This window comes from Oncorhynchus kisutch, linkage group LG17 (assembly GCF_002021735.2).
Source record: "Oncorhynchus kisutch isolate 150728-3 linkage group LG17, Okis_V2, whole genome shotgun sequence".
Taxonomy (NCBI): Eukaryota; Metazoa; Chordata; class Actinopteri; order Salmoniformes; family Salmonidae; genus Oncorhynchus; species Oncorhynchus kisutch.
The window spans coordinates 47,495,270-47,520,659 of NC_034190.2; the positions used below are offsets into that span (position 1 = coordinate 47,495,270).

Sequence of the window (25,390 nt, forward strand, 5' to 3'; positions counted from 1 at the left end):
GGGACTCTAACCCGGAAGCTTACAAGAAATCCTGCTATGCCCTGCGACGAACCATCAAACAGGAAAAGCATCAATACAGGGCTAAGATTGAATCATACTACACCGGCTCCGACGCTCGTCTTATGTGGCAGGGCTTGCAAACTATTACACACTACAAAGAGAAGCACAGCTGCGAGCTGCCCAGTGACACGAGTCTACCAGACGAGCTAAATCACTTCTATGCTCGCTTCGAGGCAAGCAACACTGAGGCATGCATGAGAGCATCAGCTGTTCTGGACGACTGTGTGATCACGCTCTCCGTAGCCGACGTGAGTAAGACCTTTAAACAGGTCAACATACACAAGGCTGCGGGGCCAGACGGATTACCAGGACGTGTGCTGTTGGGCATGTGCTGACCAACTGGCAGGTGTCTTCACTGACATTTTCAACAAGTCCCTGATTGAGAATGTAATACCAATATGTTTCAAGCATACCACCATAGTCCCTGTGCCCAAGAACACAAAGGCAACCTGCCTAAATGACTACAGACCCGTAGCACTCACGTCCATAGCCATGAAGTGCTTTGAAAAGGTTGGTAATGGCTCACATCAACACCATTATCCCAGAAACCCTAGACCCACTCCAATTTGCATACCGCCCAAACAGATCCACAGATGATGCAATCTCTATTGCACTCCACACTGCCCTTTCCCACCTGGACAAAAGGAACACCTACGGGAGAATGGTATTCATTGACTACAGCTCAGCGTTCAACACCATAGTACCCTCAAAGCTCATCACTAAGCTAAGGATCCTGGGACTAAACACCCCCCTCTGCAACTGGATCCTGGACTTCCTGACGGGCCCCCCTCAGGTGGTGAGGGTAGGTAGCAACACATCTGCCATGCTGATCCTCAACACTGGAGCTCCACAGGGGTGCGTGCTCAGTCCCCTCCTGTACTCCCTGTTCACCCACGACTGCATGGCCAGGCACGACTCCAACACCATCATTAAGTTTGCAGACGACACAACAGTGGTAGGCCTGATCACAGACAACGACGAGAGAGCTTATAGGGAGGTGGTCAGAGACCTGGCCGTGTGGTGCCAGAATATCAACCTATCCCTCAATGTAGCCAAGACTAAGGAGATGATTGTGGACTACAGGAAAAGGAGGACCGAGCACGCCCCCATTCTCATCGACGGGGCTGTAGTGGACCAGGTTGAGAGCTTAAGTTCCTCGGTGTCCACATCAACAACAAACTAGAATGGTCCAAACACACCAAGACAGTCGTGAAAAGGGCACGACAAAGCCTATTCCCCCTCAGGAAACTCAGGAAAACGATTTGGCATGGGTCCCGAGATCCTCAAAAGGTTCTACAGCTGCAACATCGAGAGCATCCTGACTGGTTGCATCACTGCCTGGTATGGCAACTGCTCGGCCTCTGACCGCTAGGCACTCCAGAGGGTAGTGCGTACGGCCCAGTACATCACTGGGGCTAAGCTGCCTGCCATCCAGGACCTCCACACCAGGCAGTGTCAGAGGAAGGCCCTAAAAATTGTCAAAGACTCCAGCCACCCCAGTCATAGACTGTTCTCTCTACTACCACATGGCAAGCGGTACCGGAGTGCCAAGTCTAGGACAAAAAGGCTTCTCAACAGTTTTTATCCCCAAGACATAAGACTCCTGAACAGGTAATGAAATGGCTACCCGGACTATTTGCATTGTGTGCCTCCCCCAAAACCCTCTTTTTACACTGCTGCTACTCTCTGTTCATCATATATGCATAGTCACTTTAACTATACATTCATGTACATACTACCTTAATTGGGCCGACCAACCAGTGCTCCCGCACATTGGCTAACCGACGCCATCTGTATTGTGTCCTGCCACACACTACCCGCCAACCCCTCTTTTACGCTACTGCTATTCTCTGTTCATCATATATGCATAGTCACTTTACCCATATCTACATGTACTGTACATACTACCTCAATCAGCCTGACTAACCAGTGTATGTATGTAGCCTCGCTACTTTTATAGCCTCGCTACTGTATATAGCCTGTCTTTTTACTGTTGTTTTATTTCTTTACTTACCAATTGTTCACTTAACACCTTTATTGCATTATTGGTTAGAGCCTATAGGTAAGCATTTCATTGTAAGTGTCACATTCTGACCTTAGTTCCTTTTTTATGTCTTTATTTTAGTTGGTCAGTGCGTGAGTTGGGGTGGGCATTCTGTTGTTGTTTTTCTATGTTTTGTTCTGTTGTTATATTTCTATGTGTTTGGCCTAGTATGTTTCTCAATCAGAGGCAGGTGTCAGTCGTTGTCTCTGATTGGGAGCCATATTTAGGTAGCCTGTTTTCTATTGTGTTTTGTGGGTGGTTGTATCCTGTGTTAGTGTTTTCACCATACGGGACTGTTTCGGTTGTTTGTTTGTACTTTTGTTATTTTGTTCAGTGTTCTGTTGATTTATTAAATATATCATTATGGACACTTACAACGCTGCACATTGGTCGGATCCTTACTACTCCTTCTCTGAAGAAGAGGAATTACGTTACAGAACTACCCACCAAAAGAGGACCAAGCAGCGTGGTAACGAGCGGCAGAAATCTCAAGACTCCTGGACATGGGAGGAGATTCTGGACAGCAAGGGACCCTGGGCTCAGGCTGGGGAATAACGCTGCCCCAAAGCAGAGCTGGAGGCAGCGAGAGCTGAGCGGCGGTGGTATGAGGAGGCAGCACGGCAGCGCGGCTGGGACTAGAGGCAGCCCCATACATTTCTTGGGGGTGGCACCGTGTGTCTAAGTCAGGTAGGAGACCTGAGCCAACTCCCTGTGCTTACCGTGGAGAGAGGTGGACCGGGCAGGCACCGTGTTATGTTGTGAGGCGCTCAGTGTCCCCGGTGCGCAGGCATAGCCCGGTGCGTTACATAGCAGCGCCTCGTATCGGCCGGGCTAGAGTGGGCATCGAGCCAGGTGCCATGAAGCCGGCTCAGCGCATCTGGTCTCCAGTGCGTCTCCTCGGTTCTCCAGCACAGCCCAGTGCGGTCTATTCCACCTCGCCGCACAGGCCTGGCTACGGGGAGTATCCAGCCAGGTAGGGTAGTGCAGGCTCGGTGCTCGAGACCTCCAGTGCGCCTCCACGGTCCGGTCTATCCGGTGCCTCCTCCACGCACCAGGCCTCCGGTGGCAGCCCCCCGCCCCAGGCTGTCTCTCCGTCTCCTCCCTACAGGTGCTCCCGCCTGTCCAGCGCTGCCAAAGTCTCCCTCCTGTCCTGAGCTGCCAGAGTCTCCCTTCTGTCCTGAGCTGCCAGAGTCTCCCCTCTGTCCTGAGCTGCCAGAGTCTCCCGTCTGTCCTGAGCTGCCAGAGTCTCCCGTCTGTCCTGAGCTGCCAGAGTCTCCCGTCTGTCCAGAGCTGCCAGAGTCGCCCGTCTGTCCTGAGCTGCCAAAGTCGCCCGTCTGTCCTGAGCTGCCAGAGTCGCCCGTCTGTCCTGAGCTGCCAGAGTCGCCCGTCTGTCCTGAGCTGCCAGAGTCGCCCGTCTGTCCTGAGCTGCCAGAGTCGCCCGTCTGTCCTGAGCTGCCAGAGTCGCCCGTCTGTCCTGAGCTGCCAGAGTCGCCCGTCTGTCCTGAGCTGCCAGAGTCGCCCGTCTGTCCTGAGCTGCCAGAGTCACCCGTCTGTCCTGAGCTGCCAGAGTCGCCCGTCTGTCCTGAGCTGCCAGAGTCGCCCGTCTGTCCTGAGCTGCCAGAGTCGCCCGTCTGTCCTGAGCTGCCAGAGTCGCCCGTCTGTCCTGAGCTGCCAGAGTCGCCCGTCTGTCCTGAGCTGCCAGAGTCGCCCGTCAGTCAGGAGCTGCCAGAGCCGTCCGTTACTCCAGTGCTGCTGGAATCGCCCTTCACTCCGTTGCTGCCGGAATCGCCCGTCACTCCGGCGCTGCTGGAATCGCCCTTCACTCCGGAGCTGCCGGAGTCTCCCGCCTGTCCGGTGCTTCCGGAATCTCCCGTCCATTCGGGACCCGTTGCTAGGGTCCCCAATCCGGGGTCGGTGGCGAGGGTCACCACTCCTAAGGTGCCACATAAGTGGGCCGAGACTATGGTGGAGTGGGGTCCACGTCCCGCTCCAGAGCCGCCACCACGGTAAATGCCCACCAAGACCCTCCCCTATAGGTTCAGGTTTTGCGGCCAGAGTCCGCACCTTTGGGGGGGTACTGTCACGTTCTGACCTTAGTTCCTTTTTATGTCTTTATTTTAGTTGGTCAGGGCGTGAGTTGGGGTGGGCATTCTGTTGTTGTTTTTCTATGTTTTGTTCTATTGTTATATTTCTATGTGTTTGGCCTAGTATGTTTCTCAATCAGAGGCAGGTGTCAGTTGTTGTCTCTGATTGGGAGCCATATTTAGGTAGCCTGTTTTCTATTGTGTTTTGTGGGTGGTTGTATCCTGTGTTAGTGTTTTCACCATACTGTTTCGGTTGTTTGTTTGTACTTTTGTTATTTTGTTCAGTGTTCTGTTGATTTATTAAATATATCATTATGGACACTTACCACGCTGCACATTGGTCTGATCCTTGCTACTCCTCCTCTGAAGAGGAGGAATTCCATTACAGTAAGGTCTACTACACCTGTTGTATTCGGCGCACGTGACAAATAAACTTTGATTTGATTTGAAACCGGGATTCATCCGGGATTCAGCGTGCAAGTGGCCATCGAAGGTGAGCATTTGCCCACTGAAGTCGGTTACGACACCTAACTGCAGTCAGGTCAAGAACCTGGTGCAGATGACGATCATAGAAAAGTATTTCCCTGAGACGGTTTCTGACAGTTTGTGTAGAAATTATTCGGTTGTGCCACAGTTTAATCAACTGTCCGGGTGGTTCGTCTTAGACCATCCCGCAGGTGAAGAAGCCGGACGTGGAAGTCCTGGGCTGGCGTGGCTCTGCGGTTGTGAAGTCGGTTGGACATAATTCCTTAAAACGACAAAGGAAGCGACTTAACATTAAATATTCATGCAACAGCTCTGGTGGATATTCCTGCAGTCAGCATGCCAATTGTACACATCAGTGGCATTGTGTTGTGTGACAATACTGCACATTTTAGTGGCATTTTATTGTCCCCAGAATCAGGTGCACCTGTGTAATGATCATGTTGTTTCATCAGCTTCTTGATATGCCACACCTGTCAGGTGGATAGATTATCTTGGCAAAGGAGAAATGCTCACTATGTAAACAAATCTGTGCATTAAATTTGAGAGAACCAAGTTTTTTGTGCATATAAAACATTTTGGGGTTATTTTATTTCAGCTCATGAAACATTGGACCAACACTTTTATATTTTTGTTCAGTATCCAGAATATCGTTGTGTTTTTTTATTCTTGTTTTTTGGGACCAAAAATACTGTTAATTAAGACACCAGGAAATCATCTCCAGGTGATTTTCATTTTGGAAATCTGTTCAAGAATTGCCACTCATAATAGAGACACGTGATCGTATACAAATGTAAGCAAGGTTTAATATTATTATGTTTTAGTCAAATATTATATCTGTTTGGGCTTCTCGCGGTCTTGTTCCAGCCCCACGACCATCCGCTCAAGGAAACAAATCGCCAGAGGCTGACTCAAGATGATAATCCCTGCTCTATGATTCATCCTCTGATGTTCAACCTTTTTGCTTCTCTTCCTCCCTGATCATCCCCCCTACCCTTCCAGAGCTCTGACATTTACTCTAGTGGGGGCTGGCCTCTCACCCTCCCTGCTCACTTCCTGCCAATCACAATACGCTATGAGTGGACTCAACAATCGTTACCAATGCACTTAGCAACAAGACTTGCTGGAGAAAACGAAATAGAACAGCGGAATTAGCAATTATGTATCTCCAAAGGAATAGTGTTTCCAATAACGATTTCATATCATTGGCTTTGATGATGTATTCCTATGCCACTGATCCCTTGTCGCTGATTCCTCTACACCTGGCTGGCTCACCTGTGTTAGACTGCATGTTGAGGTTGCTGCGGGAGGAGGTAGAAGAGGAAGAGGAAGAACCGTAGCCTGGGCCAAGGCCCTGGATCATGCTGCCCTGGGAGGAGGGGGGCACGGGGTGGCTGTAGCCGGAGGCTGAGCCGTGGGTGCTGGCTGGCAGGCTGAGGGACGTGGATGAGGGCCCAGCCGACTGTGTCTGACCCGCCTGCTGCTGCATGGGAGCGTGGCTGGGGCCTGACGACACACAGAGCAGTCAGAGCAGCCAGCCACTCAGGCACACGCAGTGCCAGCATGGTCACAGGCACCACGAACACGAAACACATCCAGTTCATCGCTACACCACAGGAGGCTTGTGTAGGACTCAGTAGGCATAGAATGAACTTTTGAATCAAGGGTGTGTATATTATGCGGAGAGACGACGTGAGAAGAATTAGTGGAGCGGCAAATGGACGAGAGGGTAAAGACCTGTATGGCTATAAAGAGGTGCATCTAAATAGTCTGAAGTAGCTTCCTCTCCTCGTCTCCATTACTTAATGTGCAGTGATGTGAGAGAACTGGAAGGACGGAATGAAATGCCCAGTTAGCATCCACTTACAGTATCCTGTATTCAGGGATCAGTGTGGAAGAGGAAGCCACTTTAAAATATGGAGATGCACTCATAGAATGATGTCTGGACAGAGCAGAGGACGAGATCAAATATGCTGCCATAGGAGAGGTAGACAGACGACATACATGCAGCAGACAGTCAGTTTGGCATAGAGGCGAGCATTCAGATAGTACACACATACAGTGGATAGTGTGTGTGTGTGTGTGTGTGTGTGTGTGTGTGTGTGTGTGTGTGTGTGTGTGTGTGTGTGGATACGGAGCTCTCACCATTGCTCATCTGACTCTGCAACATAGAGGTAGGGGGCAGGCCAGGGGTCATGGTGTCGTTGAGGTTACTCTGGGAGTGTAGGGGCCCTCTGCCTCCACTCTGTCCCATTCCTCCAGCACCTATACTCCCCATGTTAGGGGTAGGAGGCTGAGAGAACAGGAGGAGAGGAGGGACATGTGAATTTACAGCTCTGGGAATTGTGTTACAGTTAAAGAACAGCTATTGAGGCCGGGTAAGGGAGAGAGAGAGCGAGAGCGAGAGCAAGAGCGAGAAGAAGACCAACATGGGGCTCTATTGTATTGCGTAACTCCACACAGACTTACTGCAGGTAACAATGACTGCATGTTCTGATTAGAATCTGCTATCGTGGCCAGATAAACTAGGTTTCTGTGAAGGATCTGCTGATACCTGTCAAAGCACAGAAAGACAGGTTAATCACTAATCACAAGAGCCTTCAACATGATGACGATCATTAAACTGTGATATTCCATTCTTCGCGCTTAGAATCACATCTTCATACAAGTACACATCTGCTATAGTAACCTACATAACATGCATCTGTGACAACAATATGAGGACAGGTGTAACTCCTACTGTGTGCATTCTGCTGTTTTTCCTTTGCTCTGGTAATCCATTATGCACTGTATCAGATGGTGATTTTCATCCAGCATCTTGGGGAGATAAAAAAAAAAATCATGTTAGGCCAGCAGCTTATTATAACAGAGTTATGACACTATAATAAAGTGTCCTGGATTCTCGGGACTTGCGCCCCCCCCCCCCCCCCCCCTCTACTCTCTGAACAAAATTATCTGGGTCAGCTGTTTTTCTTGGAGTATATTTAACGTTGCCAGAAAGAGCCTAGGGCAGAAGAGACTGTTTAAGTCGGACAGAGCCATGGTCTGTTTTTCCTGCAACTCCAAAAGTCGACCATTATTTTTCAGCCAATCACAACATTCTGACATCAGTGACAAAAAGCGAGGGTACATGAAAGGGGAACCTGTCCTCTATAGGCTACGATCCAAAGAAGGCGCTCTAACCGTAATATATATATATATATATATATATATATATATCTCTACAATTTGACAAGCACCAATAAGAGTCCTCCCCGTTCCTTCGAGGATAAACAAAGGTCCAATGATGTTGCACGTAAGCCCACACCTTCCATCATCATCGCCCCTGTCAGACTATCCATTCATCCAGTGCACCTGCCTCTTACCACTGGCTGTCTAAAGAATTCTCGCTAGTCTTCTCACATCTTTGGCACGGCTGGCTATCAACAATTTTTTTGGGTAACAATAGCCTATCATATAGAGTGTATTTTGTAAAGGATAAAATGTTGCTAAAAGAAAAAGAACAAACAAAAAAATACTCAAATAACAGTTAACAAAAACAATCCCATGAAGTGCATGCACAGGAATAAGCAAAAATTCAGTCAGACTCGGGACAGACTAGATTTGTTTGGTCTCGGATGCTATAGTCTAATATTAGACAACATGTGTTGTTCTAACGCATAACATAGTAGCCGTTATGTCGGCTTCCGTTAAAAACCACACTGTGCAGTGAAGAGCACAACAGTAACGACGCAATAAAAAGTAGGCTTTGATGAATGTCAATTTGTTTTCATTGGCGTCTTATGATCGCGTCACTTTGTTTGGCTCGCTCTATTGTACCAGTTATGTGCCGATGTTGACTACTTTCCCACCGTTGGCACTGGCTGACTCTCTCCACGCTCTCAAATCGACCAGAATAAAATATTTCCTGTTAAGACGACGTAATAGAGAAAGACATGGCATTAGCCTACCTTTTGTATCGTTTGCTGTGTCACCTCCCCTTTGCTCCTTGGGCGCGCCGATGAAAATGCCACCGACATTGTTATATAAGGAAACGGTAAGAAACGCTCCTTTTATTCTAATATTTTGCCTATTATCTTGCGTGCAGTATAACATAGTTAGGTTTTCCATGTTCAGAAAATAATAGGGGTGTGTGAATCCCTGGATTGCTCCGAAATGAAAATACATTATAAGTACACCACTATTTCCCTGCAAATTGATACTACATTTGATTATGTTATTAAGATTGATGGTTGATCAGAATTCCATCATGTCTATGAAAATATCGTATTTTTCGAGACTCACTCAGTAATGTGTTGGTATAACCCATTCAGTCAGCTATAGGCTACAGTATAATTTCTCACAGTAGTAGGGGTGTTCTTTGATTCACGACATCCAATGCGCTCGCTCTCCAACGTAAACCAACGATGGCCGCAATAAATCAAGGCTGTTGCACACTAAAGTCCGGATGAGGCGCTGTGTTCAATTTGAATGTGCTGTTTCATTCAAGTCTGATCACTTTCGCTTTTGTTAAAGAGCGAGGGCCAGTCGAGGAGACACAGAAATCGGCTTTTCTTTACAGGTAAATTGCTTGGAAGATGAGCTACGATCGTGCAATCACAGTGTTCTCACCTGATGGCCACTTATTCCAGGTGGAATACGCACAGGAGGCGGTCAAAAAAGGTTCAACCGCTGTAAGTAGGCCTTTCTCATTCCTGTCAATGTTGATTGAGGTCAAAACAATGGGTCACGCACCGTGCCGATGCAAAACGTAGCCTATCAATAGAAGTATACCCAAATTGTGCTTACAACGGGCGCAACTGTATCACTTGGGCCTAATTCGTTTACAGGTTGGAGTGCGAGGAAAAAACGTCGTTGTGCTAGGAGTGGAGAAGAAAACTGTCGCCAAGCTCCAAGATGACAGAACAGTGCGCAAAATCTGTGCCTTGGATGACAACGTCTTCATGGCCTTTGCAGGTAACTTACTGTAGGACATGACCAATAAGCCAAGAAGACCAACATAGGACCAATAAGGCACAGTGCACACCCAAGCCACAGATGGTGTGAAGTGGTTGATTGCAAATATGTAATTAGCCTACCATGTGTATGGTATAATTGATGTCATCAACATTTGATCATGTAGGCCTATGTTGAATGATACATTTCATTTTTACTGCTGAAATTGAGCTATTTGATTGTTTGTTCCCCTTGTTGGGTGAGAGGTCTAATTGGTGTAACATACTTTATCTCCTTATCCCATGGCCTGCAGGGTTGACGGCAGATGCCAGGATCGTTGTTAACAGGGCTAGGGTGGAGTGTCAGAGTCACAGGCTTACAGTGGAAGATCCTGTGACTGTGGAGTACATCACACGCTTCATTTCCAGCATCAAACAGGTACCCCCCACACACACACACACACACACACACACACACACACAACAGTACAATACACATGTGCAGATTTATCATTTCTACATATTCCCACTTTCAGCGCTACACCCAAAGCAGTGGGCGAAGGCCCTTTGGCATCTCCTCCCTCATTGTGGGGTTTGATTTTGATGGAACACCCCATCTGTACCAAACTGACCCTTCAGGAACATATCATGCTTGGAAGGTAGGGGTGTAATTCTGACCCATACATCTGTATAATTTAAAAGGTGCTTTGACAGGTTTGTCATCACCCCAATGAATTACCCAATGTACCTCAAGTTGTAATGCGATTAAATATGAGCAAAATGGGAAAACCTAACTGTGGTTGTGTACATAGGCAAATGCCATTGGAAGATCTGCCAAGACTGTACGTGAGTTTCTAGAGAAGAACTATAAAGAGGAGCATATGGAATCCGATACAGACACCATTAAACTGGCCATCAGAGCTTTACTTGAGGTGAGGTTTTTGCCAGTCCAGATCCAAACTTTTGATTGGCAGCAACGATATTGCATGAGCACCCGCTATTAATGATTGAAATCTCAGATATTCCTGTCACAAGGTTTGCTCCATGTGTTCACAGGTTGTCCAGTCAGGTGGAAAGAACATTGAGCTGGCCATTATGAAGCGGGATGAATCAATGAAGGTCTGTTTGAAATCATGACACCTCCGCAAATCTGTCAAGAGGATCTCACCTGTGTAATGATGCAACGTAATTGCTCCCCTAACGACCTCTTTTCCCCTGTAAATAGATTCTGGTCCAAGAGGAAATTGAGGAATATGTCACGGCTATTGAAAAGGAAAAAGAAGAAAACATGAACATTTTCTGAATGAAGTTCATGACCAAACATGCCTTCATCCATCTTCAATATTGCATCAGGATTCTCATTGTTTACATTAATTATCTCATCGTTTCTCGATCCAAAGCTGGAGGGACTCCTAAGGAGTGCATATTTTTGTTCTAGCACACTTCTTTTGACTAGTCACCGGGCTCTTCTTTGGCTGAATCGGGGTGGCTATGGTAGTGCTGGGAGAGACTCTTCTGGGTGCCGAGACTAGTGTTGGGCTAAAACAAAACTACTCCTATCCTGGGAGTCCCAATTTAAATGGATTGAGAAACACTGCTGCCCTAATCGACCATATGAAAACTTAAGACTTTGCCTTATTCTTGCAATGAATAAATATCTGTATTTAAACTACAACGTTCAGTTACTATCATTGAACAGAGAAAATTAACAAGAACAAGTGAATCAGCAATTTCCCATCTTTATTAGATTTGTATCAATGTAACATCACTTGTGCTCAAAATGATAGAAAACGAACAAATACATGGAAATTCATTAGTTCTGGCAGACATTTGGTCTGTAATTAAGTTATTTATAATTATATTAATAAGTAATATTTATAATACCTGGAACACAAAAATTACCTAAAGATATTTTCCCCTCAGTTTCATCTTCAAATTGATCCCTTGAATAGTTTAGGAAGTGTGCATGTCATCTAGCTACTTATCAGAATTACAGCAGAGGTTGAAAAGCACAGGCAAAAAATATACACTGCTCCAAAAAATAAAGGGAACACTAAAATAACACATCCTAGATCTGAATGAATGAAATATTCTTATTAAATACTTTTTTCTTTACATAGTTGAATGTGCTGACAACAAAATCACACAAAAATGATCAATGGAAATCAAATTTATCAACCCATGGAGGTCTGGATTTGGAGTCACACTCAAAATTAAAGTGGAAAACCACACTACAGGCTGATGCAACTTTGATATAATGTCCTTAAAACAAGTCAAAATGAGGCTCAGTACTGTGTGTGGCCTCCACGTGCCTGTATGACCTCCCTACAATGCCTGGGCATGCTCCTGATGAGGTGGCGGATGGTCTCCTGAGGGATCTACTCCCAGACCTGGACTAAAGCATCCGCCAACTCCTGGACAGTCTGTGGTGCAACGTGGTGTTGGTGGATGGAGCGAGACATGATGTCCCAGATGTGCTCAATTGGATTCAGGTCTGGGGAACGGGCGGGCCAGTCCATAGCATCAATGCCTTCCTCTTGCAGGAACTGCTGACACACTCCAGCCACATGAGATCTAGCATTGTCTTGCATTAGGAGGAACCCAGGGCCAACCGCACCAGCATATGGTCTCACAAGGGGTCTGAGGATTTCATCTCGGTACCTAATGGCAGTCAGGCTACCTCTGGCGAGCACATGGAAGGCTGTGCGGCCCCCCAAAGAACTGCCACCCCACCTCCAAACCGGTCATGCTGGAGGATGTTGCAGGCAGCAGAACATTCTCCACGGCGTCTCCAGACTGTCACGTCTGTCACATGTGCTCAGTGTGAACCTGCTTTCATCTGTGAAGAGCACAGGGCGCCAGTGGCGAATTTGCCAATCTTGGTGTTCTCTGGCAAATGCCAAACGTCCTGCACGGTGTTGGGCTGTAAGCACAACCCCCACCTGTGGACGTCGGGCCCTCATACCACCCTCATAGAGTCTGTTTCTGACTGTTTGAGCAGACACATGCACATTTGTGGCCTGCTGGAGGTCATTTTGCAGGGCTCTGGCAGTGTTCCTCCAGCTCCTCCTTGCACAAAGGTGGAGGTAGCGGTCCTGCTGCTGGGTTGTTGGCCTCCTACGGCCTCCTCCGCGTCTCCTGATGTACTGGCCTGTCTCCTGGTAGCGCCTCCATTCTCTGGACACTACGCTGACAGACACAGCAAACCTTCTTGCCACAGCTCGCATTGATGTGTCATCCTGGATGAGCTGCACTACCTGAGCCACTTGTGTGGGTTGTAGACTCCGTCTCATGCTACCACTAGAGTGAAAGCACCGCCAGCATTCAAAAGTGACCAAAACATCAGCCAGGAAGCATAGGAACTGAGAAGTGGTCTGTGGTTATCACCTGCAGAACCACTCCTTTATTGGGGGTGTCTTGCTAATTGCCTATAATTGGAAATAACACACATGGAATCATGTACTGTAGGAACCCAAAAAAGTCTTAAACAAATCTAAATGTATTCATATTTGAGATTCTTCAAATAGCAGCCCTTTGCCTTGATGACAGCTTTGCCCACTCTTGGCATTCTCTCAACCAGCTTCACCTGGAATGCTTTTCCAACCGTCTTGAAGGAGTTCCCACATATGCTGAGCACTTGTTGACTGCTTTTTTTTCACTCTGCAGCCCAACTTATCCCAAACCATCCCAATTGGGTTGAGGTCGGGGGATTGCGGGGGCAATGTCATCTGATGCATCCCTCTTCTTCTTGGTAAAATATCCCTTACACAGCCTGGAGGTGTGTTCATTCATTGTCCTGTTGAAAAACAAATGATAGTCGCACTAAGCCCAAACCAGATGGGATGGCGTATTGCTGCAGAATGCTGTGGTAGCCATGCTGGTAAAGTGTTCCTTGAATTCTAAATAAATCACAGACAGTGTCACCAGCAAAGCATCCCCACACCATAACACCTCCTCCTCCATGCTTCACAGTGGGAAATACACACGTGGAGATTATCCGCTCACCTACACCGCGTCTCACAAAGACACAGTGTTTGGAACCAAAAATCTCCAATTTGGACTCCAGACCAAAGGACACATTTCCACCAATCTGTCCATTGCTTGTGTTTCTTGGCCCAAGCAAGTCTCTTCTTCTTATTGGTGCCCTTTAGTAGTGGTTTCTTTGCAGAAATTCAACCTTGGCCTTATTCATGCAGTCTCCTCTGAACAGTTGATGTTGAGATGTGTATGTTACTTGTACTCTGTGAAGTATTTATTTCAGAGTCTGGTAACTCTAATGAACTTATCCTCTGCAGCAGAGGTAACTCTGGGTCTTCCATTCCTGTGGCGGTCCTCATGAGAGCCAGTTTCATCATAGTGCTTCATGGTTTTTGCGACTGCACTTGAAGAAACTTTCAAAGTTCTTCATGTCTTAAAGTAATGATGGACTGTAGTTCCTCTTTGCTTATTTGAGCTGTTCTTGCCATAATATGGACTTGGTCTTTAACCAAATAGGGCTATATTTTGTAAACCACTCCTACCTTGCCACAACACAACTGATTGGCTCAAACGCCTTTATTTTTTCAATGTAGAAAATAGTAAAATAAAGAAAAACCCTTGTTCTAAAACTTTTGACAGGTAGTGTACATAACAAGTTAGCCCAAGATCCAAATGAGGCCTGCAGGGTAAAAAGAAAGGCGTGGATTTTAGACTCACAATCACAAGGTATATATACCCATGCTTTTGAATAAACACGCACACACCCTTACTCACCTGACCCTTGACCCTCACAGCCTCCCTCTCCCGACTGTCTGGGAGGGCCGGCGCTGTGCTAACCCCCACCCTCTCCAACCAGTGGTAGCCCCCGCGGCCCATCAGGAGGCGGCCATGAAACCCGAAGGTCTCAACATTCAGCGTCCTCTCTGCCAAGATAGTGTGTCTGGGTTAGAGAGCTACAAAATGTGATCAGACAAGCATGTAGTCAGATCTTTGAAAAAATGTGACAGTCATGAAATTGACTCAGGCAGCATAACAGGTGGAGCACATTCAGACGTTTAGAGCACATTTAAACAAATGAATGTAAACAAGCGTGAATTAAACATAAATTCACCCGGATTCATGATCTGATGAGATATCAAAGGAGGATTTGGCTTGTCATAGTAGCACTTAGGCCCAAATGAATTTTCCACCGTCTTCTCACTCAAATCAAATGTATTTATATAGCCCTTCTTACATCAGCTGATATCTCAAAGTACTGTACAGAAACCCAGCCTAAAACCCCAAACAGCAAGCAATGCAGGTGTAGAAGCACAGTGGCTAGGAAAAACTAACTAGAAAGGCCAAAACCTAGGAAGAAACCTAGAGAGGAACCAGGCTATAAGGGGTGGCCAGTCCTCTTCTGGCTGTGCTGGGTGGAGATTATAACAGAACATGGCCAAGATGTTCAAATGTTCATAAATGACCAGCATGGTCAAATAATAATAATCACAGTAGTTGTCGAGGGTGCAGCAAGTCAGCACCTCAGGAGTAAATGTCAGTTGGCTTTTCATAGCCGATCATAAAGAGTATCTCTACAACTCCTGCTGTCTCTAGAGAGTTGAAAACAGCAGGTCTGGGACAGGTAGCACGTCCGGTGAACAGGTCAGGGTTCCATAGCCGCAGGCAGAACAGTTGAAACTGGAGCAGCAGCATGGCCAGGTGTACTGGGGACAGCAAGGAGTCATCATGCCAGGTAGTCCTGAGGCATGGTCCTAGGGCTCAGTCCTCCTAGAGAGAGAAAGAAAGAGAGAAAATTAGAGAGAGCATACTTAAATTCACACAGGACACCGGATAAGACAGGAGAAGTACTCCATATATAACAAACTGACCCTAGCCCCCCCGACACAAACTACTGCAGCATAAATACTGGAGGCTGAGACAGGAGGGGTCAGGAGACACTGTGGCCCCATCCGATGATACCCCCGGACAGGGCTAAACAGGAATTCTCACTACTGTCTACTCCTGGTTTCTCCTTCATTGGCTTCCAGAGATGGTGAAGAGGCTAGAATGGATGAAAAGCTTGCAGATGATACTAAAGACAAAAATGAGAGGAACCATTTCTGTCAGAGATAGAAAAGTCCCCTTTTTGCAATAATTTCACCAATCAGTGATAGCCAAATCATGAGCTATTGTGTTCTTAATGAATGATCACAGTCATGGTCGAATTGCCATGTTCCTGCACCTACAGTACAAAGCCCATATGTCGACGGATATGTGGTGAGTATAATGCAACTAACCTTTGATGTTCAACTTGTCCTGCATCTCCCACTCCAGCGCTTCCTTGTCGAACATTGGATTTGCAGAATCAAAGTCAAAGTCCGACTCAAACTTGAGGGTGAAGGGCTTCGAGCCCTCCACAAGGAGCTCGGCCTACGGGCTCCTACAGGACAAAATGGAAAGAGTTTGATAAGTCCTTCCTTCTAGGTATGAGAAATTCTACATCAAAGGGTTAATACTACAAATGAAGGGTGCCAATTTGGTTTCCTCTATATCAAATTTCAGCCAGACCAACTAGCCAGCCTGAGCCACCTGCACACCTGACACCTACCAGTCTAGTCAATAACTCAACTCTCCCAATACAATTTCCTTCCCAGTTCCCACCTTACATTTTTTTATTTCTAAGGGAAAGTTTTGGAAGCAAACACCTCATACATTAACTATAACGTTTCAGGTAAGACCCAAATGCAGTCTGCATTTCAAGAACGAGGGAGCACTGGGAGAGAAAGGCCCGGCAGGTTCTGCAATCTCCATCGTAGTGCTCCGGGGGAGGTAAGCGGGGTTCCCAGGAAACCGGGGTGACGGCGCTGCTACCAGCCGAGTTACTGAGGGGCTGGGATGTTACCGCCGTGGTAGACTGCTTGGTAGGCAACCCACGGAATTGCTCCCGCAATGCGTCCAATGCTAGGTTCGTGATGTTCACGTCCTGGATCCCTTCCACCAGACCACGGAAGCAACTCCTCGTGTCTACTAATGATGGCTCCTTGGGAGGAGATGGCGTTGCGGAGCTGGTCCAAGTCTGCTGGGTCAGTCATGGCCAGTTCATACTATCACATTTCAGGTAAAACCCAAATGCAACTGTGTTGAAGTAACAATGTTTATTACAGCAACAGGGATGCTGTTACATATTACAGCATCCTTGCTGTAAATATATAGCAGGGAGGCTGTAATATGTTTTACAGTAAGGAAAATCATGCTGTAAACTATATTACAGCATCACTGCTGTGAAGCAAAATTGCAGTACTAAACTGGCAACTGTGTTGCAGTAATATACAATTAATTTACAGTACTAAGCAGCATTGCAGGTTGTCTTTAAAAGACAGCTCACTGAAATGTAATATTGTAAGAAAAACAATGCGTTTACAAATATATATATTTATTCATAACATGAATTTCACATGAATTGCACTTGAACCACAAAGAACAACATTTGAATAGAGCAACATTACAACTCCAGATAGTAGGAGAGAGAGAGAGACAGAGAGAGATACAATGATAAGAACATTGACAAATACAGGCCAATAATGTACATCACCATAGGTCAGAATAGGTCATTCTTGAAAATACAGGATTATGTAAGAAATAAATAACATCTAAACAGATCAATGAAAAATAGGAAAACAACAGTTGAACAGGGAGAAAAAAACTATAACAAGAAATGCTTGCTTGCCTGTGTTTGAGAGAGAAACAAGAGAGAGAGAGATCGAGAGAGAAAGGGGCTGAGAGAGAAGGATGGATAGAGAGGAGCGAGCAGGGCTAGACTGGAGCCAGAGTAGCACGCTACTGCAAGCCAACACAGGCTCCGGGATGGCGCAAGCAGATCATTTGCTGACCCAACCCGCATGGCAGGATTTCTGAGAGAATGAGAGATGCAAACAAGTCTCAAATAAATCTCGGTGGCATGCAGATCATCACCCCAATCCTTTAATCTCTGATCCTCCTTAGCTCTGATACGTCAACTAGGACAAACATGGACAGAGAAAGAATAGAGAGAGATTGCTATTACTATCACTACTACTACTATTACTATCACTACTACTACTATTACTATCACTACTACTGCTATCACTACTACTACAATGACTATCACAACTACTACTATTACTATCACTACTACTACTATTACTATCACTACTACTACTATTACAATCACTACTACTACTATTACTACTACTACTATTACTATTACTACTACTACTATTACTATCACTACTCCTACTATTACTATCACTACTACTACTATTGCTATCACTACTACTACTATTACTATCACTACTACTTCTATTACTATCACTATAAACCTTCAGGGTTTATTCGAACCAGGAACCTGGACAACCCAACATAGAATATATTAAATCAGTTGAGACATTGAATAAAATAACACTCCTTGAAGTAGGAGTGCTTGCTCTCAAACCTCGGTGTCCACAAACGAATGAGTCGCTCAAATTGCAGGATGAGTTCGGGGTAATGTAACAAGTAGTGATGCTTTGGTGCAAGGGCACTCTACCCCACAAGCAAAACTGTAGTTCGCCACATTTCAATGTTTTTTTTTTACATGATTAACGAATGCTTTAATATTTAGGAAACAGAAATTGCAGGATTTACACCCGTACATTCCCAATAAAGCTACTTCCAGCTAACAGCCAGCCTGCAATATGAAAATTACACTACCCCCAGCCATCAAATTGCATGCTCACACCAAAAGAGCTATCAAGCTATACATTACCATGCAACTCATGCCAACCACACAATCAATTATTATTTTTATTACAGACTACAAGGCTAAATAAAATATCAGTCTGTGCTTGATGTTTCAAAAATCATTCATTTAAACGTTGCCTAATTAATGGTTGGATAAGGATCACTTCTGAAAGATTAGCAAAAGCACGAGGAAAATTCAACTCACGCGGGAAAATGCCACGACCATCGCCCTGAGTAATGCATCAAGCTAACCACACAATCTGAAGAAAATAAAATATAACTTTTAATATCCTGCAGGGTAAAATATCAGTCCGTGCCTGTTGTTGCTGAATTAATGAATTTAATGGACTAATAAGGATAACAAAAGCACAGGGGGAATATTCCACCAGACTTTGACTAAAGCACACAAACCCCGGGACTGAATAGAGCTAACGTTAACCAGAGATATTTAGAGAAAGGTGTCCAATGGAGTGCGCCATCTCTGAGCTATAGCTAACGTTAGCGAGCACCATTCCCCTTTCACCTGAGAGCTTCCAATCATCTCATTCCTACTACAGAATCACCCAAAAAGTACACATCCCAAGGCAAAATGTCAGTCCGTGCCTGCTGACAAACTAAAGGTGTATTCGACATAGCTATACTCTCGCTCCCTCCTTAGACAAACTGTATTTTTGTCCGGTGGAGTCTAGGACCACATTGCCACTAATACCATAGCGTTAGCACATGGCACCCATGTCATACACCCACCGGTTAAGTAGCCTATCCAAAGAAACACACACATTCTGCACGTTGTTAATACTAAAATGATTTGCTGTATAGCTACAATATCACTGATTATTTTACCAGCAAGAAAGATGAACACAACAGACCGACATGTCAACCTGGCTATACTGTTAGCTAACACAATCCAAACAAGCTAATGTTAGTTCTAATTTTCAGAGTAAATAACTCGAAAAGCTAGAAAAGCCTAACCAAGTTGAATTCAGACATCACATCTTTCCACCACCACATGTCTATATACTCCAATTTAGACACTCCTCCTTCTCTCTTACATCATTTATGGTCCGACAGGAAGACGAAGTGATAGGATAATAAACCATTGTTTCTCCCTTAAGGGAAACTGACCTGACCTCAACCCCCTTGAGGCCCAATCCGAAGATCTCCATCCGTCTCCCTTAACACATTCCACAGCCATCCGTCTCCTACAGATATTATTAACTTCTGATGTGAAAACCAGTCTCTTTCACTCCTTTATATACTATGCCTCTGAGTATAACAATGTTCAAAGTTTCACCCCGAATCCAACACTAGTTAGTAGTTTAGTTAAGAAAACCTGCGGTGGGTATATAGAAGTACATAGTATACGGAATTAGTACATACCTAGTAGCTGCTCAAACATATTTAGGCAACTTTTCCACGAAAATACAAAATAAAATAGCTTGAGTAATAGCTTGAGTCTTCCCTCACAGACCGTTTGGCGGGGAGCATCCCATTAGTGGAAATCAAGTCTGTTCTCAGCGCAGGCCTGGTTGTAGATAGGTTCGAGTCGCGTCGGGGACATTGTTTGAATTTGAGCTTTACCTAATTATCCTAACCTGCTGCGTTAATTCTTGTAACCTGCTAAGAAAAGCAACTTCTGATAGTCAAAATGGCAGACCTGCCCTGAGAACAGTCTTGGTTTCAACTATGAGATACAGCTCTCTTTCTCTCTCTCTCGCACACACACCACAGACGATTGGCGCCACCAACTACAGCAGGGTACTACTGTAAAGAAATGTAGTAAGTTAGAGTAATTTTTACAGGAGGCTTACAATTACAGTTAATAACAGTATTTTTCAGCATTTTACCCATAATGCAGTGCAATCTACATCTACATTTAAGGTATTTTACTGTGTACTCTACAGTGTTTTACTGTTGAAAATGACAGAAAAGTCTTACAGTGTAGCTTTAAGCTTAAACTGCTGTCCTGAAGCTACCGTAGGTCTACCCATCAAGTCAAGATGGAACTTTATATAATTGACTCATATTGTTAATATACTGAAAAATTCACCAGAGCTCCATAGACTGGTCTTCCCTGGATGTCTGACCCTGCTGGGACCCCTGTCACCATCTGATCCTGCTAAGAAATGATGAGCAGTGTTGTGTACTAACTATAAACTAGAGGGTTGCATTCCCCCGGGATGCCTGCAGGACCTGCGGGTCCCAACAGAGATCATTGCGGCGCGGTCTGCATTGTTCATGCTGCATTCGGTCAGACAACTTTGGAATGAAAATATTTTTGTTGTCCCACAGATTATTTGGAAACGGTACTCTCTCTGCTTTGTATGAGTTAGCCTACCCACTGTATTAAAATCACACATTTTCCGCATTATTCACACTCAGAAATAGCCTACCTCTCCTAGTTGGGTGTGAGAGTTCAAGTGCACCTAGTATGTGTGGCCTCATTGAAATAGAGTAGGCTACATTTCCGGTGTATTCGCAAAGTATTCATCAGACCACTTGACTTTTCCACATTTTGTTACATTATACAGCATTATTCTAGAATTGATTTAAATAGTGTCCCCCCCCCCCCATTATCAATCTACACACAGTAACCCATAATGACAAAGCAAAAGGCTAGGGCTGACCTGGCTGTGGTAGCTACTAGCTAGCATAGCTAATTCATTCACATCCCTGTAGCATTGAAGGTCCCCAAGCTTGTAACCACCAGGGCTCTTCCTAGAGCTGGCCGCCCGGCCAAACTGAGCAATTAGGGAGGTGACCAAGAAACCAATGGTCAACTCTGACAGAGCTCCAGAGTTCCTCTGTGGAGATGGGAGAACCTTCCAGAAGGACAACCATGTCTGCAGCACTCCAGCAATCAGGACTTTATGGTAGAGTGACCAGACGGAAGCCACTCCTCAGTAAGAGGCACATGACAGCTCACTTGGAGTTTGCCAAAAGGCACCTAAAATACTTTCAGACCATGAGAAACAAGATTCTCTTGGTGGAAGCATCACGCTGTGGGGATGTTTTTCAGCGGCACGGACTGGGAGATTAGTCAGGATTGAGGGAAAGATAAACGGAGGAAAGTACAGAGAGATCCTTGATGAAAACCTGCTTCGGAGAGCTCAGGACCTCTGACTGGGGTGAAGGTTCAACTTCCAACAGGACAACGACTCTAAGCACACAGCCACGACAAACAGGAGTGGCTTCGGGACAAGTCTCTGAATGGACTTGAGTGGCCTAGCCAGAGCCTGGACTTGAACCCGATCTAACATCTCTGGAGAGACCTGAAAATAGTTGTGCAGCAACACTCACCATCCAACCTGACAGAGCTTGAGAGGATCTGCATAAAAGAATAGGAGAAACTCCCCAAATACAGGTGTGCCAAGCTTGTAGCGTCATACCCAAGAAGACTCGAGGCTGTAATCGCTGCCAAAGGTGCTTCAACAAAGTTGTCACCTGTCATCTGTTTCACCTGTCTTTGTGCATTTCCCCACCCCCTCCAGGGGTCATCCATCTTCCTGTTATCCCCTGTGTATTCTCTGTTTGTCTGTTGCAGGTTTGTCTTGTCTTGTCAGGTCTCACCAGCATTCTCTCCCACCTTCCTGTTTGTCTCGTTCTGTTCTCTCCCAGTTCTGACCATTCTGCCTGCCCTGACCTCGAGCCTGCCTGCCATCCCGTACCTGCCTGACTCTCACCTGATTACAAACTTCTGCCTGCCCTGACGTCCTGTACCTGCCTGACTCTGACCTGATCACGAACCTCTGCCTGGCCTCGACCTGCCCTTTGCCTGCCGCGTATTTCTAATAAATCATCTGACAACTGTACCATCCGCCTCCTGTGTCTGCATCTGGGTCGTATCATATCCTGACATTGAACTTCATTGTGAAACGTGTTGCCTAAACCTATGATGACACTGCTGTAATGGAATCTATCTGCTATTTGTATTTACAGCTAAGTCCCCTGCTGTTCCCTGATTAAGACGGGATGACCACTTCATTCCAATACCATTGTCAACTCTCTCCTGACATGAACTGAAGCCACATCTCTTGTGCCCACTCCAATGGCACATTGAATTTTTCCTCTCCAAGCACAGTGAGAGGACCTGTAAAGTTTCTCTCATTACTGTGTATAGAGTCAATCACATAAACAAACACAATCACATTATTACACGTCAACGATTTTACTCCTTGCTCAGACTAACTCTTTTGCAGTCATAGGAGCATGAAATCAGCAGAAGGCAAGGCAAGTTGATGTGCTCAGAGTGTAGATTTATTTACAGTTCTTGGTGATCCAATGGTGAAAGCACCATATCATACAAAATATACAAGTAGATTGACCAAATATACACGGGCAATTGCCCAAAAGAAATAGCCTCTGTATCAGGCTTAACCTGTCCTATCTGAGAAACCAAATCGAATCAGTCTAACCGGAGCTCAAACAAGTAGGCCTACATAATAAGTACCTGGCGCCCAGGACCATTACCCAATTGACAATTACAACCAATAAACTGGTTCTACGATGTAAAATGCCATTTCCACATCCATTGTTACATTGGTACAATTGTATCAATGATTATTAATAAAATTCCAACACCATGCATACATTATCTTATTCAACGTTCTGACTCCAAAGCTTGGAGAGCTGGCCACGTAGCCTATTTCTATGCGCACTAATAGGCCACGTAGCCCGTTTCTATGCGCACTAATAGACCACGTAGCCCGTTTCTATGCAGCAGCCTTATACTTGTTCATATGAATTATATTTAGACTAGACTAACAGGGGACAACAGAGACAACCACTGATAGGCAATAGAACTCACAGGGGTGAGCTTGCTTTATGCATGTTTGCATCATGCAGGCCTATGCAACTGTGGGCCTAATTAAAAATGAAATCACAGTCTATTCCATCACTATTTTGTTGATTCATTCCAGCTAATACTTTTGGATTTTCTAAAGGTATAGCCAGCCCAAGTTAGATTATTAACCAAATGTAATCACATTGACATTTTCTCCTGACAAACAAATGGACAATAAATACTGTACATAACGTTACCAATTTGTTTACTCTGACCAGATGGACAGGGAGCGTAGGCTGTATGCAACTGCTAACACACACACACACACACACACACACACACACACACACACACACACACACACACACACACACACACACACACACACACACACACACACACACACACACACACACACACACACACCTCTCTCCCCTTCTTGGCTTCCATGGCAACCCCCACAGGAACCTTTCCCCAATAGAATATTTCCCCCTTGGGAACCACACCTGTTGGCATTCTCACAAACAATTGCAACATTGTTTCAATAATATATAGAACTTTTCTCAGCTCTGGTATGTAAAAGCATTTTTGAGGCCTTGCTCACAATTCAATCTGTGGCAGCTCAATGACCAAACGGTATACTGTATGTGAGGTTCTTCATCATATCTTTGATCATGACACTGGTGAGGAGGAGAGTCCTTGTTAAACTTTGACATTAAGTTGTCTGTAATAAATAATGTTTAATCTGAGTATTTGTTATTGTCAAAATAATCCATACATTGTTTTTTTTAAACTCAAAAACGAGTTGTATGAGCTCAGGTCAATGAGGCCTACAGGCCATAAATAGCAAATAGACGTTCGAAACTTGTAATGTTCACAGGAACTGAAGTTGATAAAAAGATCTAACACAACATTAGGTGATAATATATGTATTATTATGGATTTATAATCAGTTATAATGGGGTGGTCATTTTGGACCGGGAACACAGAATTTATTAACATGAAACGAACACAACAGGAGGGTTAAGATAGCTAAAATATCCTTGGCATGACTAATTGATTTAGAATTTGATTTAAAATTTACACACATTTTATTTGATGAAATATTGAAGTTAGCCTCACTCCTATTAGACCATAGAAATGCATTTAATAACAAATTCATACATGGAGAAACAGATATTTTTCAGATATATACTGTACATTTAAATAGCCAAACTGTTTTGAAGTGTCTGTCCACTTAATTTTGAACACTTTTACAACACGGAAGCCGGACACAGAAACTATGGATACAACGTCCTCCTTCATATGTGTGCCACTAGAAAATAATTATCATGTTTCTATTAGCTGATACACCATTACAAAATACATCATATTACTTACCTACTAAGGTGCCTGGACCTTATAGGCTAAACTACCAAGAAGAAAAAAACATAGCCTAACTGATCCAAATGGTTGCTCAATCAGGTAGGCAAGATGCAGTTATTTAGTCCCAACAGTAGAGCGTTCTTTTCAGCACCATGGAGTGAATCCTTACCACTGCTACACCTGGCTCTCAGCGGAGCCTTGTCTGGCAGCGAAACAGTTCATTCAGCCTAATTTACGTCCTTTAAAAAAATACATGGCTGACTTACTTAAACAAATGTGGTTTCTACTGACAATTGATATGTACAAACTATGACATAAGGGGACGAGGAGTGGATAAAAGGCAATCCGTCATTTCGATTAAGACTAAGGACGGACGTAGTCAATATCCCTATTTGTTCAGCACTTTTGAAATGTACAGTGACAGAATTCAGGACCAAATTATTAGGGTGAGGCTCATGGGCTACTAATAGGTTACTTCACAACATACACTTCGTATTACTTTCTTAGCTACAGTATACATATCTCGCTGGCATATTACATCATTTATGCAGCAGCATACATGCCATTTTTGGACTCTTGGAACCTTGTTGAGCTCACTTGAACAAGAAGGTGGCACAGCAGTCCTTGTGGGGAAATTTTGTCATCAAACCTTGTCATCAAAGTCTGGCATTCTCTGGATTTATGGTGCTTTCAAGACAACTAGGAACTCTGAAAAAAAACAGGGCCAAATCATGATGTCAGTGATCTTCAGGTTAGACCTCTAGAAAGAGGCCAGAGTTCCCAACTTACAATTCCGAGTTGGAGCTCAAGTTCCCAGTTGTCTTTAACTCACTGAAGTCTGAGATTTCTTAGTTCAGAGTTTCCAATTGTTCTGAAAGCGGCAGAAGTCAGGCTGGATTGACAGCATGCCCAATGTTTTCAA

The 25,390-nt window shown here is 45.0% G+C and overlaps 2 protein-coding genes across 8 annotated transcripts in view; one reads left to right on the forward strand and one right to left on the reverse strand.

The window, feature by feature from the left end:
• The window catches only part of LOC109907777 (calcium-responsive transactivator), an 18,574-nt gene extending 9,825 nt beyond the window's left edge, over positions 1 to 8,749 (reverse strand). For 3 of the 7 annotated variants that reach the window (XM_020505977.2, XM_020505978.2, XM_020505976.2), the window contains exons 1-5: positions 8,622 to 8,749; positions 7,412 to 7,488; positions 7,141 to 7,225; positions 6,817 to 6,964; positions 5,947 to 6,177 (exon numbers count right to left, since the gene is read on the reverse strand). In XM_020505977.2, coding sequence (XP_020361566.1) covers positions 5,947 to 6,177; positions 6,817 to 6,964; positions 7,141 to 7,225; positions 7,412 to 7,488; positions 8,622 to 8,690 — 610 coding nt within the window. In that variant the 5' untranslated portion in view covers positions 8,691 to 8,749. Of the gene's footprint in view, positions 1 to 5,946; positions 6,178 to 6,816; positions 6,965 to 7,140; positions 7,226 to 7,364; positions 7,489 to 8,621 lie in introns of those variants that run through there. The other 4 variants (XM_020505980.2, XM_020505979.2, XM_031793956.1 and 1 more) reach the window with 3 other exon arrangements.
• On the forward strand, positions 8,438 to 11,280 carry LOC109907779 (proteasome subunit alpha type-7). Its single transcript, XM_020505981.2, has 7 exons — positions 8,438 to 9,344; positions 9,501 to 9,627; positions 9,920 to 10,044; positions 10,142 to 10,264; positions 10,418 to 10,537; positions 10,662 to 10,724; positions 10,831 to 11,280. Exons 1-7 carry the CDS (start codon positions 9,249 to 9,251, stop codon positions 10,906 to 10,908), a joined length of 732 nt encoding a protein of 243 aa, XP_020361570.1. The 5' UTR covers positions 8,438 to 9,248; the 3' UTR covers positions 10,909 to 11,280.
• The last annotated feature ends 14,110 nt before the right edge of the window (positions 11,281 to 25,390 follow it).